Source organism: Nyctereutes procyonoides, unplaced genomic scaffold (genome assembly GCF_905146905.1).
Source record: "Nyctereutes procyonoides isolate TBG_1078 unplaced genomic scaffold, NYPRO_anot_genome, whole genome shotgun sequence".
Classification (NCBI taxonomy): Eukaryota; Metazoa; Chordata; class Mammalia; order Carnivora; family Canidae; genus Nyctereutes; species Nyctereutes procyonoides.
Window position 1 is genome coordinate 25,472,683 of NW_026575142.1, and position 17,471 is coordinate 25,490,153.

Consider the following 17,471-nt stretch of genomic DNA (forward strand, 5'->3'; position numbering starts at 1 on the left):
GCATGTGTCTCAAATAAACATTTAAATTCACACAGCTTTCAGTATAAAGTTCTAAATGACTACTTTTTAGGGAACTCAGATGTTATTTTCACAAATATTTCCTTTCTATTTCATTCTTTTAAGAATGCTTTCTCTTATTTTCCCAGAAAGGATCAGATCTTCTTTATTAATAATTTCTTGAATTTCCTTTAAATCTTGAAAGAGTTGAACTATAAAGTGCCAGTGGGATAACAATGCATATTTCATGATAAAGACCTAATCAAGAATCAATAAGGCATTGAAGTTTTAGAGGTTGAAGTTGGAACCATTCCACTCAAATTCATTTTAGAAATGCAGTTTTGTATAGATAAAATAAGATTATAATTAATGTTTTAATGGACTTTATTTTCAGCGTCCACAGAGGTGGGTTGTGATGCTGTCTGGGAGAAGGATCTCAATTCACACATTTGCTACCAATTCAACCTGCTTTCCTCTCTTTCCTGGAGTGAGGCACATTCTTCATGCCAGATGCAAGGAGGAGCTTTACTAAGTATTGCAGATGAGAATGAAGAAAATTTCATAAGGAGTAAGTAGGTGGATGACGCACACTGATATTAATGCAATTAAAATGACTTAACTATTATGTTCAGGTATGCAAAAATATATTCTGAAAAAAAAAAGCCCCAGGGCACCTGGGTGGCTCAGTGGCTGAGCCTTTGGCTCAGAGGGTGATCCCACGTCGGGCTCCCTGCATGCAGCCTGCTTCTCCCTCTGCCTGTGTCTCTGCCTCTCTTTCTGTCTTTAATGAATAAATAAATAAAATCTTTAAAAAAAAAAGTCCCTTAGAAAATGTTTTCTTTTATTAGTATGCCAATTCATGCCCAAAATTGTGACCTGTCTCCTGGGCCATTCCATCTGGCACGCGGGCATCTTCCTTATTTTCTTTCCCTTGGAGAAAGGAAGTTGAGGCCCCAGCAAGGGACCAGAACAATTTGCAGCTCTAGCAGGTGGATCTGGGAGACTTACAAACTTAAATACAAATTCCTAAAAAAAAAAATTAAAAAATAAAAATAAAACAAAATAAAATACAAAAACAAATTCCTGCTCTGCTGGAGATCGTAGCTATTCAGCTTCCATTAATGAATAAATAAGTTACTTGTTAATTAAACAAAATCTCACCTGTTAGTCAATATGCACAAATACAAAGGACTTCTCATGGAGGACAAAGAACTTAAAATTTGGTTAGAAAAGCAAAAGCACACACCTGCTAACTAACAGGACAAGACAATAATATGTCAAAATAGTTGTGCTAATGGGCTAAGTCTTGTGTTTACCCATCACTTAAACTCTCACTTCTCCCTGTGGATTAAATGTGTTTGTGGATGGGTACACACAGCTTTTTAAAAATTTTTAGAAACATTTGAAAGTATCACAAAGTCACTCTTTTTCTTTTTTTATTTATCCATTCATGAGAGACAGAGAGAGAGAGAGAGAGAGAGTGAGGCAGAGACATAGGCAGAGGGAGAAGCAGGCTCCATGCAGAGAGCCTGACGTGGGACTCGATTCCGGGTCTCCAGGATCAGACCCTGGGCGGAAGGCGACGCTAAACTGCTGAGCCACCCCAGCTGCCCGAGTTAGTCACTCTAATTAAAAGTTCTAATAATATTGCACATGTAGTACATGTTTATTCTAGAATAATTTTTTAAATTTCAAGTATACAGAAAGAAAAATATCCCATAATTCCATAATCCGGAGATAACCATGTTTTTCTGGGGGGAAAACATGTAACGGCTTGCATATAGTTTGTATGGAAAATAGTTTTTGAAGAAATGCATGAATGGCCAGGAGCAGGGGCCACAGAACCACCAGCTTGAGTTTAACTCCTGCCTCTACTTTGCAGCAGAGCTACCTATATGGGTGACCTAACCTGTCTGGGCCTCAAATTCTCTCCTATCAAATGGAAATAATAACAGTGCTACTTGTTGGCCGTGTGGATTACATGTCATGATGCAGATGAAGCCTTACAAAAGTGCCTGGCACACATAACAAACACTCATTGTGTGTTAACCATTTAACAACTATGCACACGGTTTGATAATATGCTTACTTCTTCATGTACCAGCATATGATGAACACTTATCCATGTCTGCATCATAATTTTTAATGATGACATAGTATTATAGGTTAGGAATAATATATGTATTTAACCTCCCACAATTAGATAGTGATAGATAGATAAAATTATTTATTTTGTTTCTATTTATTTGCTGCTATTATTAATTATTCCTGCACTTACCTTTGGGCATAGACCCCCAATTATTTCTCTATAAGTCTGTGGAACTAGGTTCACTAAGTGGAAGAGGAAGCACATTTTAAAGCTTTTTAAAATCATTAATACCTTCCAGAATGAATATAACAAATGCTTGAACAGTGCAGGTTTGCCCCTTTCCCCACAGACATGCAAAAGTAGGAAATTATTATCAAACCTGATTTGAGTGAGTCCTACTGCAGGAAAACACCAATTTCCAGTATCATTATTAGCCTGTAATGGTTTTTACAGAAAATTTTGCATACCATGTATGAATTATAATTGTTATCTATCTTGACTGTCTAATTTCTAATTAGATTTCTAATAAGGTTTGGACTTCCTCAAAAAACTTGAATAACAATGAAAGAAATAAGATCTGTCAAAGACTTTGATTTAAATACCAAAATTCTATGATTAGACTTCGGGATTGTTTAGGGAAACAGAAGTCTATTCATAAAGGCAGAACCCTGTTCTGACCAAGATATTTTTTAATGATGAGAATAGTTTAGTTTCTTGCTAATCACTAGTGAACATTAATTATGATATAAGGAATTATCTAAGCTGTCACAAATGTCAAGAAATATCCAAAGAAATTGAGGTTTGAGTTTATTATTACAGAATTGTGAGCCAATTTAGCTGTAAACCTAAATAGGTGTTTTTGTGACCTTAAACACAAATTATAAATTACCCAGTGATTTTTATGTGTATTGTTAAAACAACTGTACAGAGAGTATTCAAAATAATTCTAAGAATAATTACTATTTAAGTATTTTAATTAGGTTATTTGAAAATATCGCTAGGCACTTGCTCTAATATGAAATGTGAAAATTTCTCTATCTTGTCAATCCATCTTCCCTGCCACCTCCTGTCATCAAGATAACTGTAATATGATTTAATCAGATAGTATTAGTGAAGAGAGTAATCAAATTGACATCAGGAAGAGATTTGGTATAAATGCCGCAGGAGCTAGCAAGGGTGGGACCTGTGAATGGTTTGCTGTTTTTGTTTAGGGATTTCTGTGGTCTCAAAATTATAAAGCCTCTTTTTTCTTTCCTAAGTGGGGTAGGTTCTTCTAGTTTCCCACTATTGTACTGACATGCTGAATCACAGGGGATGCCCCAGGCTTGTTATGGGAATACATGATCTTTATAATCTGGGGATCATACAACCAATCATTCAAACTGAGACTCTTTTGAGAGTAAAAGAGGGTGCAATTAGTAAGTATTCTGAGACTACCAGCATAAACTGTCAGTTTTCCTGGCAAACTGGGATAGTCACCCCATCTATAAGCCTTGACTGTCAGGGCTTGGGTATTGGCCAGGGCCCTTGCATCTAGCTCAAAATATATTGGGTTCTGAAGCAGATGAACCATAAGAGGAAAAGGAAGATGCTCCCTTTTGTAGATTAAAAGACTAACAATATTCGAAAGTGTCCCCAAATTAGTCACTTTCACTATGTTTCTGACACAGTTTTTAAATTTTTATTCATAATAATTTGGGGGGATTTTAAAGGCAGTGCTTTTATTTTTTTAATCAAAATAATTGAAATATAACTGTAGACCATAATATACACTGTGCAGATTCTTTCGAAATTATCGTGGCTTTCTTTTCAGCATTGTATATGATCAGTTTTGGTGAACTCTTTCTCCCTTTGGGAGCCATAATCCCCAAATCCAGAGACATTCTTAACATTTTGGTTTAGAAGGTTGCATTTTGCCCTCAATATTAATAAAAATCCCTATTTTAAATACTTAAAAAGCATCCTTTAAACAACTGTGTAAGACTTTTTATCCAATCGGAAAAATATCCATCCCTTAATTTCCATGACATACTTCTCTCTGGTTGGCCTTCTACATTTTGAGTTGACTTTTATTTTTAATTTTTATTTCTTGTATTTCCTTTATGCTAGAATAATTTTTAAAAATTCATGTAACAAAAGAAAAATCAAAGAAAAATTTCCCCTAATTCTACAATTTTGATAATCACGTTTTTCTATATAAGCGTGACAATGTACATGTTTATACATAGCATCTATTTTTTAAATGGGGCTAAATTAAAATGTGAGGAGCTGTGACCTAGGGGTTTGGAGCAGGGGCTGTGGAGGCAGCCTGCTAGAAAGCTTTCTCCCAACCCAGGCTGAAAGAAGCAACATAGCCTGGCTCCAGCCTGCTATCGATCCCTCTGGGTACTCTGGTCCTTTGGATTATGCTTCTCCTCTTGATCAGACAACTCCTACTGGCTCTCATACTGGACAGCCCCCTCCTTGCTTGCTTTAGCATACCTTCTTAAATTTGAGGACTTGCCTCCATTCACCAATAATACTTACCTGTTTTTCTCTTCCTTGCCAGATCCCTAAAGAAAAGCTTCTTCCCATTGTTCAATTATTTAACTGTGAAATACTTCAAAAATATTTGAGTGCAGAAAATTTTATGTGCACACACATATACACATTATACAGATTTAACATCACTTCTTGTTCTACATTTGCTTAGAGCCTATGGTGGCCTCAGCAACCTGGAGTTTGGAGATTTCAAGCTAAGGCTACCATGGCACCAGGCACACATAGCAAGAGAAGGAAGACAGAGGGGCACTTTCTGGAGTGGACTTCCGGACACTTCCTCCTCCCCCATCTAAATGTGTGAGCATGAGCTCACACAGATCAGATGGTCTCAAATTTGCAAATATGCAGTCTTGGGAGGATTGATGATCACTGAGGGGTAGCACTTCTGGATGCTTAGATGAAGACTTCACAGCTAAAAAATTGCTGTTAGTGAGCCTTTAGGAGACTGCTGTGTTTCTCAAGTCGGCAGAAGCTGACTTTGTTACTCTGAAGCATCAGAGTGGGGTTTAGCAGCACTTAAAACCTTTTGTCATTGACTGGAGTCCATTTATGACTGCATCCTTCAGGAATAACAAAACTAGAAAGAAGTGTAACATTGTGGGGAGGGGGTGGTTTGCTTCCACGGGTTGAAAACCCTGTATTTCTCTTCATTTCAGAGCACTTGGGCAGTGAAGCAGTGGAAATGTGGATGGGTCTGAATCAGCTGGATGAACATGCTGGCTGGCAGTGGTCGGATAGAACACCACTCAACTATCTGAACTGGAACCCAGGTACCTACAGCGTTTTATGTGCCTTCAACGGGTGACAATATCCTGCACCCTTACACAGCAGCTATTTCCCACGTGTATAGAAGCCCTGTTATTTCAAAAGTGGTTTATAAACATTTTTAAAGCTTGCCTGAATTCCCATCAGGCAAGCTTTTCCAGACAAGAAGGAGGTCAAGAAGGTAAGCTATTTAGCCAAGGTTGCAGGAGGATTGGGTTAGAGTCAAGACTCCTGTCAGCTGTTTTAAAATAGCGACATTATGCTGAGTGAAGTAAGTCAATCGGAGAAGGACAAACATTATATGTTCTCATTCATTTGGGGAATATAAATAATAGTGAAAGGGAATATAAGGGAAGGGAGAAGAAATGTGTGGGAAATATCAGAAAGGGAGACAGAACATAAAGACTCCTAACTCTGGGAAACGAACTAGGGGTGATGGAAGGGGAGGAGGGTGGGGACTGGGGGTGAATGGGTGACGGGCACTGAGGGGGGCACTTGACGGGATGAGCACTGGGTGTTATTCTGTATGTTGGCAAATTGAACACCAATAAAAAATAAATTTATTATAAAAAAATAAAAATTAAAAATAAAATAGCGACAAATTGCAAAATATTTATTTAAAACAATAAAAATCGGCTATTGCTATCTTTGTGAAATCATTTGTCATGTCTGGACTAAAACCTATATTAAATCATAGATATAATATAACATAGGATATGCCTTACATGCCAAAGAGAAGGGCTATCTCCCTGATGCTAAAATCTATATTTACATATATATCAAATATATCATATTTGAATAAATAAAGTGACATCAATATATATTAAAATAACTGGTTTTGCCTCTAACATTAAACACACACACTGTATTTTCAGAAATAAATTTTGAGCCATTTGTTGAATATCACTGTGGAACATTTAATTCATTTTTGCCAAGCGCCTGGAGGAGTAGAGATTGTGAATCCACCTTGCCTTATATATGTAAAAAATACCTAAACAACACTGATCAAGAAGTGATTGGTAAGTGTTTTTACTCTAAGTTGTTTTCGCTTTTTTTTAAGATTTTTATTATTTATTTATTCATGAGAGACAGAGAGAGAGGCAGAGACACAGGCAGAGGGAGAAGCAGGCTCCATGTAGGGAGCCTGACATGGGACTTGATCCCGGGTCTCCAGGATCACACCCTGGACTAAAGGCAGCACTAAACCGCTGAGCCACCAGGGCTGCCCTCTAAGTTGTTTTCATGAGTTCTTTACTTGTCCTTTCAATGCACTCAAATTCCTTTATATTTTTGCTAATAACTCACAATTTAAGGCTAGTTTTTATATGAATAAATATATGTAATATATGTAAATAGATTCCAAAGGCACCATGAATTTAACAAATGCACTTAGGTTTTTACTAAAGACCAAAATAACATAAGCATTGAAAATATTGTCTGCTTATTTTTTTAAAAAAGTTTGCATTCTCAGTTGATCTGCATTAGATAAACAAGACATGCTTCCTTTCTCTTCTAGTTTTGAGTTTTATTTATGGTTACCCTAGAAATTGAATATAAATTAGAACAGAGTTTTATAAAATTCTTTACTTCATTGATCTCCTATCACACTCTGTATCTTTTATTATCCTTGTCCTCGAAATAACATACAAACTTTTATGTGCGACTAAGACTTAAATACTACCTAATTACAGCCTAATACCTGAAGCCCAATTATTTGTTTTTAAGGTCTATTGGTCTTTTCAGTTTCTGTGGGAATTAATGTCTTAACTCAGAAAGTAGAAATAAAACCATAACCATACCTAAAAGGATCATTACCAGCATAATTAGAAACAACTCCAGATTTTAAGTAATAAACTGAATTATTATTTTTAAAAATTATTCCTTACAATCAGACTTTAACTTTCATTTTTCTTTAAAGTGGCTAAGCCTAAGGGTATGGTAAAGTAAGGGAGCGAAGGGAAAAGAAGCAGAATTGTGCCATTTTTTTATGTGGGGATTTTTTTTCATTATGTCTGTTTTTCAAATTGTTAAAGTAATCCTATGTTGGTGAAAATTTACATTAAGGCTAATAAATAACATTTTACAAATTGTGGAAAATGACATTGTTTTTTGTTGGTTTAAAAAGAAAAAGATGCTTGGAAATATTACACTACCCACTGTGAACCTGGCTGGAATCCCCACAGTCATAACTGCTATAAACTTCAGAAAGAAAAAAGGACCTGGAATGAAGCTTTGCATTCTTGCCAGTCTGATAACAGCACATTGATAAACATTGCTTCATTAGCAGATGTGGAGTTTTTTGTAACCTTCCTTAGAGATGGTGAGTGCCAAATTTCTCTGATTTAAGAGGTATGAAATATAATGGAGTTACTATTTTTATTAATGGAGTTGAAAAGAAGTTAAGCTACTTAAAAGGGATTATTTATGGCACATATATTTCCAGTTTCTAAATAATATTCAGGAGTGCAAATTCATTAGATTTCTATAAAATATATGCTCAGAAATTTTGTAACACCTCACATATGCCAGATATATTAGAGGGGTTTTTTTTAAGGGACAAAGGTCATTTCTGGAACTTTTATTTATTTTTTTTAAATAAATTAATTTTTATTGGTGTTCAATTTACCAACATACAGAATAACACCCAGTGCTCATCCCGTCAAGTGTACCCCTCAGTGCCCATCACCCATTCACCCCCACCCCCCACCCTCCTCCCCCTCCACCACCCCTAGTTCATTTCCCAGAGTTAGAAGTCTTTATGTTCTGTCTCCCTTTCTGATATTTCTCACACATTTCTTCTCCCTTCCCTTATATTCCCTTTCACTATTATTCATATTCCCCAAATGAATGAGAACATACACTGTTTGTCCTTCTCCGGTTACTGTGGCCAAGTTCAAAAAGGGTGTTGCCTGAGTTCTCCTCTGGGATTTTGATGGAATCTTGTCTCACATTTAGATCTTTCATCTATTTTGAGTTTATCTTTGTGTATGGTGCAAGAGTGGTCCAGTTTCATTCTTCTGCATGTGGATGTCCAATTTTCCCAGCACCATTTATTGAAGAGACTGTCTTTCTTCCAGTGGATCGTCTTTCCTCCTTTATCGTATATTAGTTGAGCATAAAGTTCAGGGTCCACTTCTGGGTTCTCTGTTCTGTTCCATTGATCTATGTGTCTGTTTTTGTGCCAGTACCACACTGTCTTGATGAACACAGCTTTGTAGTACAACCTGAAATCTGGCATTGTGATGCCCCCAGATATGGTTTTCTTTTTTTAAAATTCCCCTGGCTGTTTGGGGTCTTTTCTGATTCCACACAAATCTTAAAATAATTTGTTCTAAGTCTCTGAAGAAAGTCCATGGTATTTTGATAGGGATTGCATTATACGTGTAAATTGCCCTGGGTAACATTGACATTTTCACAATATTAATTCTGCCAATCCATGAGCATGGAATATTTTTCCATCTCTTTGTGTCTTCCTCAATTTCTTTCAGAAGTGTTCTGTAGTTTTTAGGGTATATTTTGAGAACCATTTGAATGGTAAATGGTTCTCCAACCTTTTATTTTCAGGTTGTAGGTGTCCTTCTGTCTAAAATGAGTCTCTTGTAGACAGCAAATAGATGGGTCCTGTTTTTTTATCCAGTCTGAAACTCTGCGCCTTTTGATGGGGTCATTAAGTCCATTCACGTTCAGAGTTACTTGAACTTCTTCTTAAAGGGGAGTTTTAAGAGTCCCCCTTAAAATTTCTTGCAGAGCTGGTTTGGAGGTCACATATTCTTTCAGTTCCTGCCTGTCTTGGAAGCTCTTTATCTCTCCTTCCATTTTGAATGAGAGCCTTGCTGGATAAAGTATTCTTGGTTGCATGTTCTTCTCATTTAGGACCCTGAATATATCCTGCCAGCCCTTTCTGGCCTGCCAGGTCTCTGTGGAGAGGTCTGCTGTTACCCTAATATTCCTCCCCATGAAAGTCAGGGACTTCTTGTCTCTTGCTGCTTTAAGGATCTTCTCTTTATCTTTGGAATTTGCAAGCTTCACTATTAGATGTCGAGGTGTTGAACGGTTTTTATTGATTTTAGGGGGGGATCTCTCTATTTCCTGGATCTGAATGCCTGTTTCCCTTCCCAGATTGGGAAAGTTTTCAGCTAGGATTTGTTCAAATACATATTCTGGCCCTCTGTCCCTTTCGGCGCCCTCGGGAACCCCAATTAAACGTAGGTTTTTCTTCCTCAGACTGTCATTTATTTGCCTTAATCTGTCTTCATGGTCCCTTAATTGATTGTCTCTTTTTTCCTCAGTTTCCCTCTTTGCCATTAACTTGTCTTCTATGTCACTCACTCGTTCTTCCACCTCGTTAACCCTCGTCGTTAGGACTTCTAGTTTGGATTGCATCTCATTCAATTGATTTTTAATTTCTGCCTGATTGGATCTAAATTCTGCAGTCATGAAGTCTCGTGAGTCCTTAATGCTTTTTTCTAGAGCCACCAGTAGCTGTAGAATAGTGCTTCTGAATTGGCTTTCTGACATTGAAGTGTAATCCAGATTTTGTAACTCTGTGGGAGAGAGGGCTGTTTCTGATTCTTTCTTTTGAGGTGAGGTGATTTCTGGAACTTTTAATAAAAGAACTTAAACCTGCAATTTAGCTTTATGGCCACTACATAGCAGTAGTGTGCTGTGGTCATGTAATCCAAACAATAATGGAATTTCTGAGATAAGTAACTGGATTTTAATAACTTCAGCCAGTGAAAATTTATTTGGTTTGGTATTTTCAAGCTGTGTGCACATTCAGGAGTTCTGAGCTCCTAGGCCTCCACCCATCTTCTGTCCATCAGAGCAGGTCTTCCCCTATGTTATATATTTGACATAGAATTCTGCTGGGAAAACTTGAAATCACGGAGCTAAAGTAAATTTTTTTTTTAATGAAAAAAAATCTCTAGAGTCTACTCTGGTGACCTTTTGAAAGTTAGGTTTTTAGTTTAGAATGAAAACAAAAATCCTTCTCTGTCACTTTTTCTTACCTCCTGCATTTGAGATTAAAAGAATCCCGTGGCTGCCTCTGTCTGAATAGGAGCACTTGAACATTTCTCTCAGCCTCCTAGGGTCTTTTCACCTTACCTGGGCTGTCAAACTTTATTTACTTTTCTAGCAACCCCATTGCTCCCATTTTAATGCTTCTAAGAGTTTCTGCTCCTTTTTTCCCCATGGCAAAAAAAAAGGGGGGGGGCAAGAAAAAATATATTGTAAAGGTGTTTTTTTTTTTTAAGTGCCCTTTTCCTAATCTGGTCGACCTTCCTATTTTTCCTTTCTCTAGGCAGAAGCAAAACCATACTGTTCAAATCTACTTTTCATATAGTAGCAGGAACTAATTAGAGTCCCAGCAATCTGACTTGCTTTTAAGCTTTGTCCTTGCATTGGTTTTAGCTCACACACTGTCCCACTTCCAAGGTCTTGTCAAGCAGATGGGGTGGTATAGGAGGAAAAGATCTAAGTACATATTTTATATCAAAGCTTAACCAGGTTTTATTGCATGAAGGAATAAAGAAGAAATCATTTGTAACAGGCCCGGTGCATTATCTCCTTTGCATATAATAGGATTCCTATAATTTACATTTATCTCTTACAGAAAATGCATCAGAAACATGGATTGGTTTGAGCAGCAATAAAATTCCAGTTTCCTTTGAATGGTCTAATGGCTCCTCAGTCACCTTTACTAATTGGCACACACTTGAGCCCCAAATTTTTCCAAATAGAAGCCAGCAATGTGTCTCAGCAGAGCAATCTGTAAGTTGATTTGTTTGTTTAATGCTCACTTTGCTGGACTTGTATTGAGGATCATGTGCATCAGGGACTTGGCCTGTGGCAGAGACTAAGATAGACACAGTCCCTGTTCCTCCAGGGGCTTCCATGCTAGGCAGTAAACATGTACACACAAGAGAAACATGGCAATTATAGTTGTGATGGTAGCTTTGAAGAAATACATGATGCAAAGTTGAAAAACTTGGGTTGGGTCTGCTAACTTCAGACAGGGCAGTCAGGAAAGGCTCTCTGAAGAGGTGACATTTAAGATGGGACTTAAAAACAACAACAACAACAACAAAGACAACTCTTGAGGAGCAAGGAAAGAACATTCCACAGACGGGGACAGCAGCTAGTGTAAAACCCAAAGGATGGCTAAGGCTTGCCATGTTTAATAATCAAAAAGGGGGCCGGTGTGGCTTGAAGGTAGAACGGAAGAGAGACTCAATCAAGAAGGAGCAGAAGGAATGCAAAAATGTGAGGCTTGTAGCCCTGGCATAGGCTTCAGAGAGACAAAGGGCTTGGTTGGATTTACATTTTAAAAAGGAACTGTAGTTGCTACGTGGAAAGTAGATCAGAGAGAGGAAAAATGGAAGCAGAGAAATCAGTTTGGAGGTTACTCCAGGGTTGAATTTGGGTAGCGAATGTAGAGACAAGCAGAGAAATTCAGAGATCCTTTGGAGGATAGAAATTGTTGCTAGATGATCAGATGTGGGGTGAGAGCAGCGTAGGTGTTTGGCTTGAGCAACCACCATATTTGTGGATGATGGTGCCATTGACCACCAGGTGAAGTTGGGAGGGGAAGATCTAAGATGTCAGGAAATTACTCTAGAAACTTATGGTTTTAAAGTTTCACTGTCCTGTTAACACAAAAGGATTTCTACAATGTGTGTAACCCCATTGAAAAGTGTGACTTAATGGAAAATTTTGTTCTTTTCCTCATGTGAAGGTAATGGTCCCAGTGGTCTTAACATCACATTTATCTCTATGCTCTAGTCTTTCATTTATCTAAAACATCTGATTAGACTATACAAAATTAGTTTAATCCCAAACCATTTGAACATTTATTATATGTTGAGAATAGACTTAATCTCTTTGATCAGATAGCTACTAAGCTAACTGGTTGAGTTATAAGTCATTAGGATTTGGTAGACATTCTCGCTCTTTCTTACCATCAAGATACCATAAGTATGTAACAAGTACAGCTTATTAAATGTTACTTAAGTAGCTTGACAAAGTAACTATGCCAATGAAACTTGGGAATTATCTAAGCACTTACTTGCAGGGCACATTTCATTGTTTTATCTTTCAGGCTGTCGTAGGTATGCTCAGTTACAATTTAAATGCTGAGGCAGTTCCCAAGTCATTTGAAGGACAAACAATGACCTCTCTAAATGTTTGTCTTTGGGTCTAACTCCACTGAAAGCCATCATTGTTTATTCTGCAATATTTGATGCTTTATTAGTTCACTGGTTTTGAGATAATTAAGATAACCTTAATTTCCTACCATCATTCTCCTTTTTCATTTGACAGACATCGGTATTTCACAGAACAGGAGCCAACATTTGGACAGAAAATTATATTTAAGAGAGTAAGGACAGGTATTAATATTATAGGATGTATCAGGACAATGCTGTTGTAAGTGTGGTTCTTGTGTACCCCTTTCTGGAAACTCAGCAGCTCCTTAAACAGTGAAGGCGTAAAAAAGAATATTTACTCCCATGAAGTAGATCTCAATATGAATATAATTATTATAATTAACAAGTTACCTAAGCATGGGTGATGCCTAATTTGAAGGTGAGATTCTAGGAACTGTTTCATTCATGCATTCATTCATCCATCCATCCAATTGTTCTTAAGCAGCTACAGTATGACTGACCTTATCCTTTAGCTGGATGGTTTGCTGGAAGATTCCATGGTGGGAGGGCTACAGAGCTACTCTTACAGATGAAGGTGTCAGCCTCCTATACAGTATTCATGTTCCCTAAAAACACTGCTTGCCTGAGATACCATTTAAAATTTGAATTGTGTGGTTTTAGCCTAAAGGTCTGATTTGTGTTAAAATAACAAATCCTTTGGGAGGATAAAAATTTAATCTGTTGGCATTTATTGTATATCATTATTAATGTAGGATGTTAGAGCAGCCGTCTGCAGAACTAGATGATATGAAAGTATCTGCCTGTCATATAAAGAAGAAATGGAGTGAGGCTTTGGAAAATTAGTAATAAAGAAGGAGTTTGAACACAAAGATCAGCTATTATAATGTTATCTAGGGTGATTCATGGTAGCTTCCAGGCATTTCCCTAGCATCAGGTTTATACATGTAAGTAGCAAAGCATTCAATTTTATACTTAGAAGTGGTTAAAGAGAGGAAGCAGCATTCTTCCTAGGTCACAGGGATGATTTCATCCAAGTGGCTCTCAAAATGTGGCCCCCAGATCAGAAGCATCAACATCAGTTGGAAGCTTATTAGAAATGCAAATTCTCAGGTCCTACCTGACCTATTAAATGAGACACACTGATCATGAGGCCCGGTCATCTGTGCTTTAGTAACCCTTCCAGATAATTCCGGTACACAGTAAAGTTTGATGAATCACCGCTCTAACCCATCCTTTTAAAAGAAAAATTGAGAGCAGCTTAATATAAATCCAGGCGAAGCCTGGTATTAAATCCTGGTTCCAAATTATACTGACTATAGGACCTTGTACAAGTATTAAACCTAACCTTTAAAATGGGAATAATAAAAAAATAAATAAATAAAAATAAAAAATAAAATGGGAACCATAATGCCTACTTCACAGCAACGTTGAGATTATATATGACAATTACCCAACACGAAGCCTGGCACATTATCAAGAAACATGAGTGGCCCCTCCCTCCTGCCCACCAACATGGGATTGTGTGTCTTAGAATTGTTTGCACACTGGAAAGAGCAAGGCCTCCCACTCCCATGTAGAAAGAGCATCAACCCTTCTAAGGACAACACAAAGTCCTGACTCATTACGCCATCCTGAAACACTTATTATTAATTATATTTTTATTCAAAATAACTGATGTTGCCTATCAGCATCAATAATGAAGTTTATTCATTCATCTTGTAACATTTTTCCACTTAGGAGGGACACTGGAAAGTTAAAAACTGTGAAGAAACACTTTTTTACATTTGTAAGAAAGCAGGCCATGTCCTCTCTGACTCTGAATCAGGCTGTCAAGAGGTAAGTGTTACTAACATTGTGTTTAGGTATAGTGACTTCATAACTAGAATAATTTATGAAACAGCAATTTAAAGTGAACCTCTCTTCCTCTCACACCTGCCTTTGCTCCCTCCTCCCCCTCCTACCCCTCCTTCTTTATCTCTCTTCCTTCTTTCCTTCCTTCCTTCCTTTTTTTTTTCTGACCTTGGGCTGCTTTTAGCAAACCAAGCAATTATTAACTAGGGGCATATTAAGGATTTACAGCACTGTGAAGGGTTGTGACTACTTTTCTTTTGAAATTAAAAACATAACTGATCCATCTGTATAAACAATGACTGCCATGCGATGCCCCCCTCTCATAGTCTTCCAGTGAAGACTGCTAGAGTGAAAAGAAATGCATTCCTTTGATGGAGAGTGAACTTTTGCACTCAGAGTCTTGCCTTCCTTTTCACTCTTCTTAAACTTAAATATTTGAATAGAATACAATAATGGCAAGAAGCGCATGGTTGCAATATATTTATTATTTGGGAAAGAGATAATAAAAATACTTCCATATTTTAAGTAAAAAAGTATTTTTGGTACTTGACATACTTATTTTTAGTACTTAAAGTAATAAAAAATGTGTAGTATCTCAGGTTTAAAAATAAAAGATAGACAGTTATGTTCTAAATTTCTTAAAATACATCCAATATCCTGCAGTAAATTTCTCAACACATGCACTCTCTCTCTCTCTTTCTCACATGCACACACACTAAAGAATTTGGGTTTAAATATTGGAGATTCGTATGCATCTCCAAATTTTCCCAAACCTGGCTTTTTATGCAATTCTTTAATTATTTTCTCTTCTAATCCAGTTATTTATGTTTCAATGAAGTGATGACCCATCTCTCCAAGAAACTGCATTTTATTCATTAGTCAATGTGTAAATATATGAATTACTCTTCATACTCTAGGTTAATAACACCTGTGCCGTAGCTGACACGCTACCAAACATTATATCTAATGAGCACAATTTCCAAATTACTTACAGTTGATTGCTGATCTAATCACTATCTGATCAGAAATATTGAAAAAAATATTGGTCTTACTGTGGTTTTCAAGGCAACTAAACATGTTGTATTTGCGTTGAAAAGGAAATTAACTCCTTACACAGTAGAAACAGAACGATGTTCTATTCGAACTTTTGTACACTGCTTCCCTTTTCTGGCTAGCATTACCAATATTTAAAGTTCAGAGTAAATTTGGAGGTCAGAGCCAGTTCTCTAATTTTATGATGAAATTCCCATTTATATTTTTATGTATCAATCTGTGAAAATGGTTTCAAAAGCTTCCTTCCTTTTAGCTAACTGCTTCAGTGCACTTCTCTAAACAGTTTGTACACTCAAAATCAACTTATAAAATATTTCTCACAACACACATAAAAATAAACTCAAACTAGATTAAAGACCTAAATGTGAGACCCCAAACCATAAACATCCTAGAAGAGAAGAAAGGCAGTAATTTCACTCACATTGGCAGTAGAAACATTTTTCTAGATATGTCTCCTAAGGCAAGGGAAACAAAACGTGAAATTATTATGACTACATCAAAATAAAAAACCTTTTGCACAGTGAAAGAAACCACCAATAAGATGGAAAGGCAACCTACTGAATGGGAGGAGATATTTTGCAAATGGTATATCCAATAAGGTGTTAACATCCAAGATATATAAAGAACTTGTACAACTCAACACCTAAAAAATCCCCAAATAATCCAATTAAAAATGGGCAGAGGACTTCAATAGACATTTTCCCAAAGAAGACATACAGGTGCCCAACAAACACATGGAAAGATCCCAACATTGCTCATCATCAGGGAAATGCAAATCAAATCCACAATGAGATATCACCTTATACCTGTCAGAATCTCTAAAGTCAACAACACAAGAAATAACAAGTGTTGGTAAAGATGTGGAAAAAAAGGAATCCTTAGGCATTCGTGCACTGTTGGTGGGGATGTAAATTGGTACAGCCAACTGTGGAAGATAGTATGGAGGTTCCTCAAAAATTAAAAATAGAAATACCATATTATCCAATAATTCTACTACTGGATATTTACCCAAAGAAAGCAAAAATACTAATGGGAAAGGATATATGCAACTCTATCTTTATTGCAGCATCATTAACAATAGCCACGATATGGAAGCAACCTAAGTGTCTATCAATAGAGGAATGGATAAGGAAGATGTGGTGTACACACACATCCTCAACACACACAGAGAGGAACATTACACAACCATAATAAAGGAGGAGATTGTGCTATTTGCAATAACATGAATGGACCTACAGAGTATAATGCTAAGTGAAGTAAGTCTGAGAAATACAAATACCATATGATTTGACTTATATGTAGAATCTCAAAAAACAGATGAATAAACAAACAAAAAGCAGAATCAGACCTAGAACAAACTGATAGTTGCCTGTGGTGGTGGGGCCAGTGTTGGGCAAAATGAATGAACATTAATGGGAGATACACCCTTCCAGCTATGGAATGAATAAGTCACAGGAATGAAAGGCACTACATAAGAGGGGAAATTTGCTTGATAATTTCAAAGCAAAAAAAAAAAAAGACTTTTTTCCCTCTGAGTTATTTTTGGGGGTTTGTATAATGTGAGCAATTGTTTCAATACTGTCATCATCACTGTGTAAAGTGAAATGGCGCCTCATGTACAAAAGATACTCACAAATACAATCAATTATTCTTCCCACTTCCACTGTGTGGACAAAGGCTTGTAGTAAAGAGCCTTTGTTTTTCTGGTTATTACTAAGCCACATCCCTCCCCCAGCCACTTTTCTTGAGCCTGTTCAGTTCTCAGATTTTTTTTTATTATACTAAGCAGCCTGTGATCTGAAAACTACTAATGAAGAAGGAATACTTTGTTAGGAAGGTCAAATTGTCAGCCTTCCTCTGCCTGTCCTTCCAAATACAAAAGCGGTCTAACCTCCCACCCCATCTGGAGTGATCCAGGGGGTTCTGGCTGGAGCTGTCAATTACTCACATAGGTAAGGTTATGGGGAGAGGTTAAGGGAGTGAGTTCAGAGCACACTCTGGCTGGCTGG

General features: G+C 37.0%; 1 protein-coding gene across 2 annotated transcripts in view; it reads left to right on the forward strand.

Moving 5' to 3' along the window:
* Positions 1–17,471, forward strand: part of PLA2R1 (phospholipase A2 receptor 1) — a 114,411-nt gene that overhangs the window by 35,563 nt on the left and 61,377 nt on the right. For both annotated transcript variants that reach the window (XM_055307927.1, XM_055307928.1), the window contains exons 4-9: positions 392–565; positions 5,284–5,397; positions 6,268–6,411; positions 7,518–7,712; positions 11,007–11,164; positions 14,296–14,394. In XM_055307927.1, coding sequence (XP_055163902.1) covers positions 392–565; positions 5,284–5,397; positions 6,268–6,411; positions 7,518–7,712; positions 11,007–11,164; positions 14,296–14,394 — 884 coding nt within the window. The remainder of the gene's footprint in view (positions 1–391; positions 566–5,283; positions 5,398–6,267; positions 6,412–7,517; positions 7,713–11,006; positions 11,165–14,295; positions 14,395–17,471) is intronic.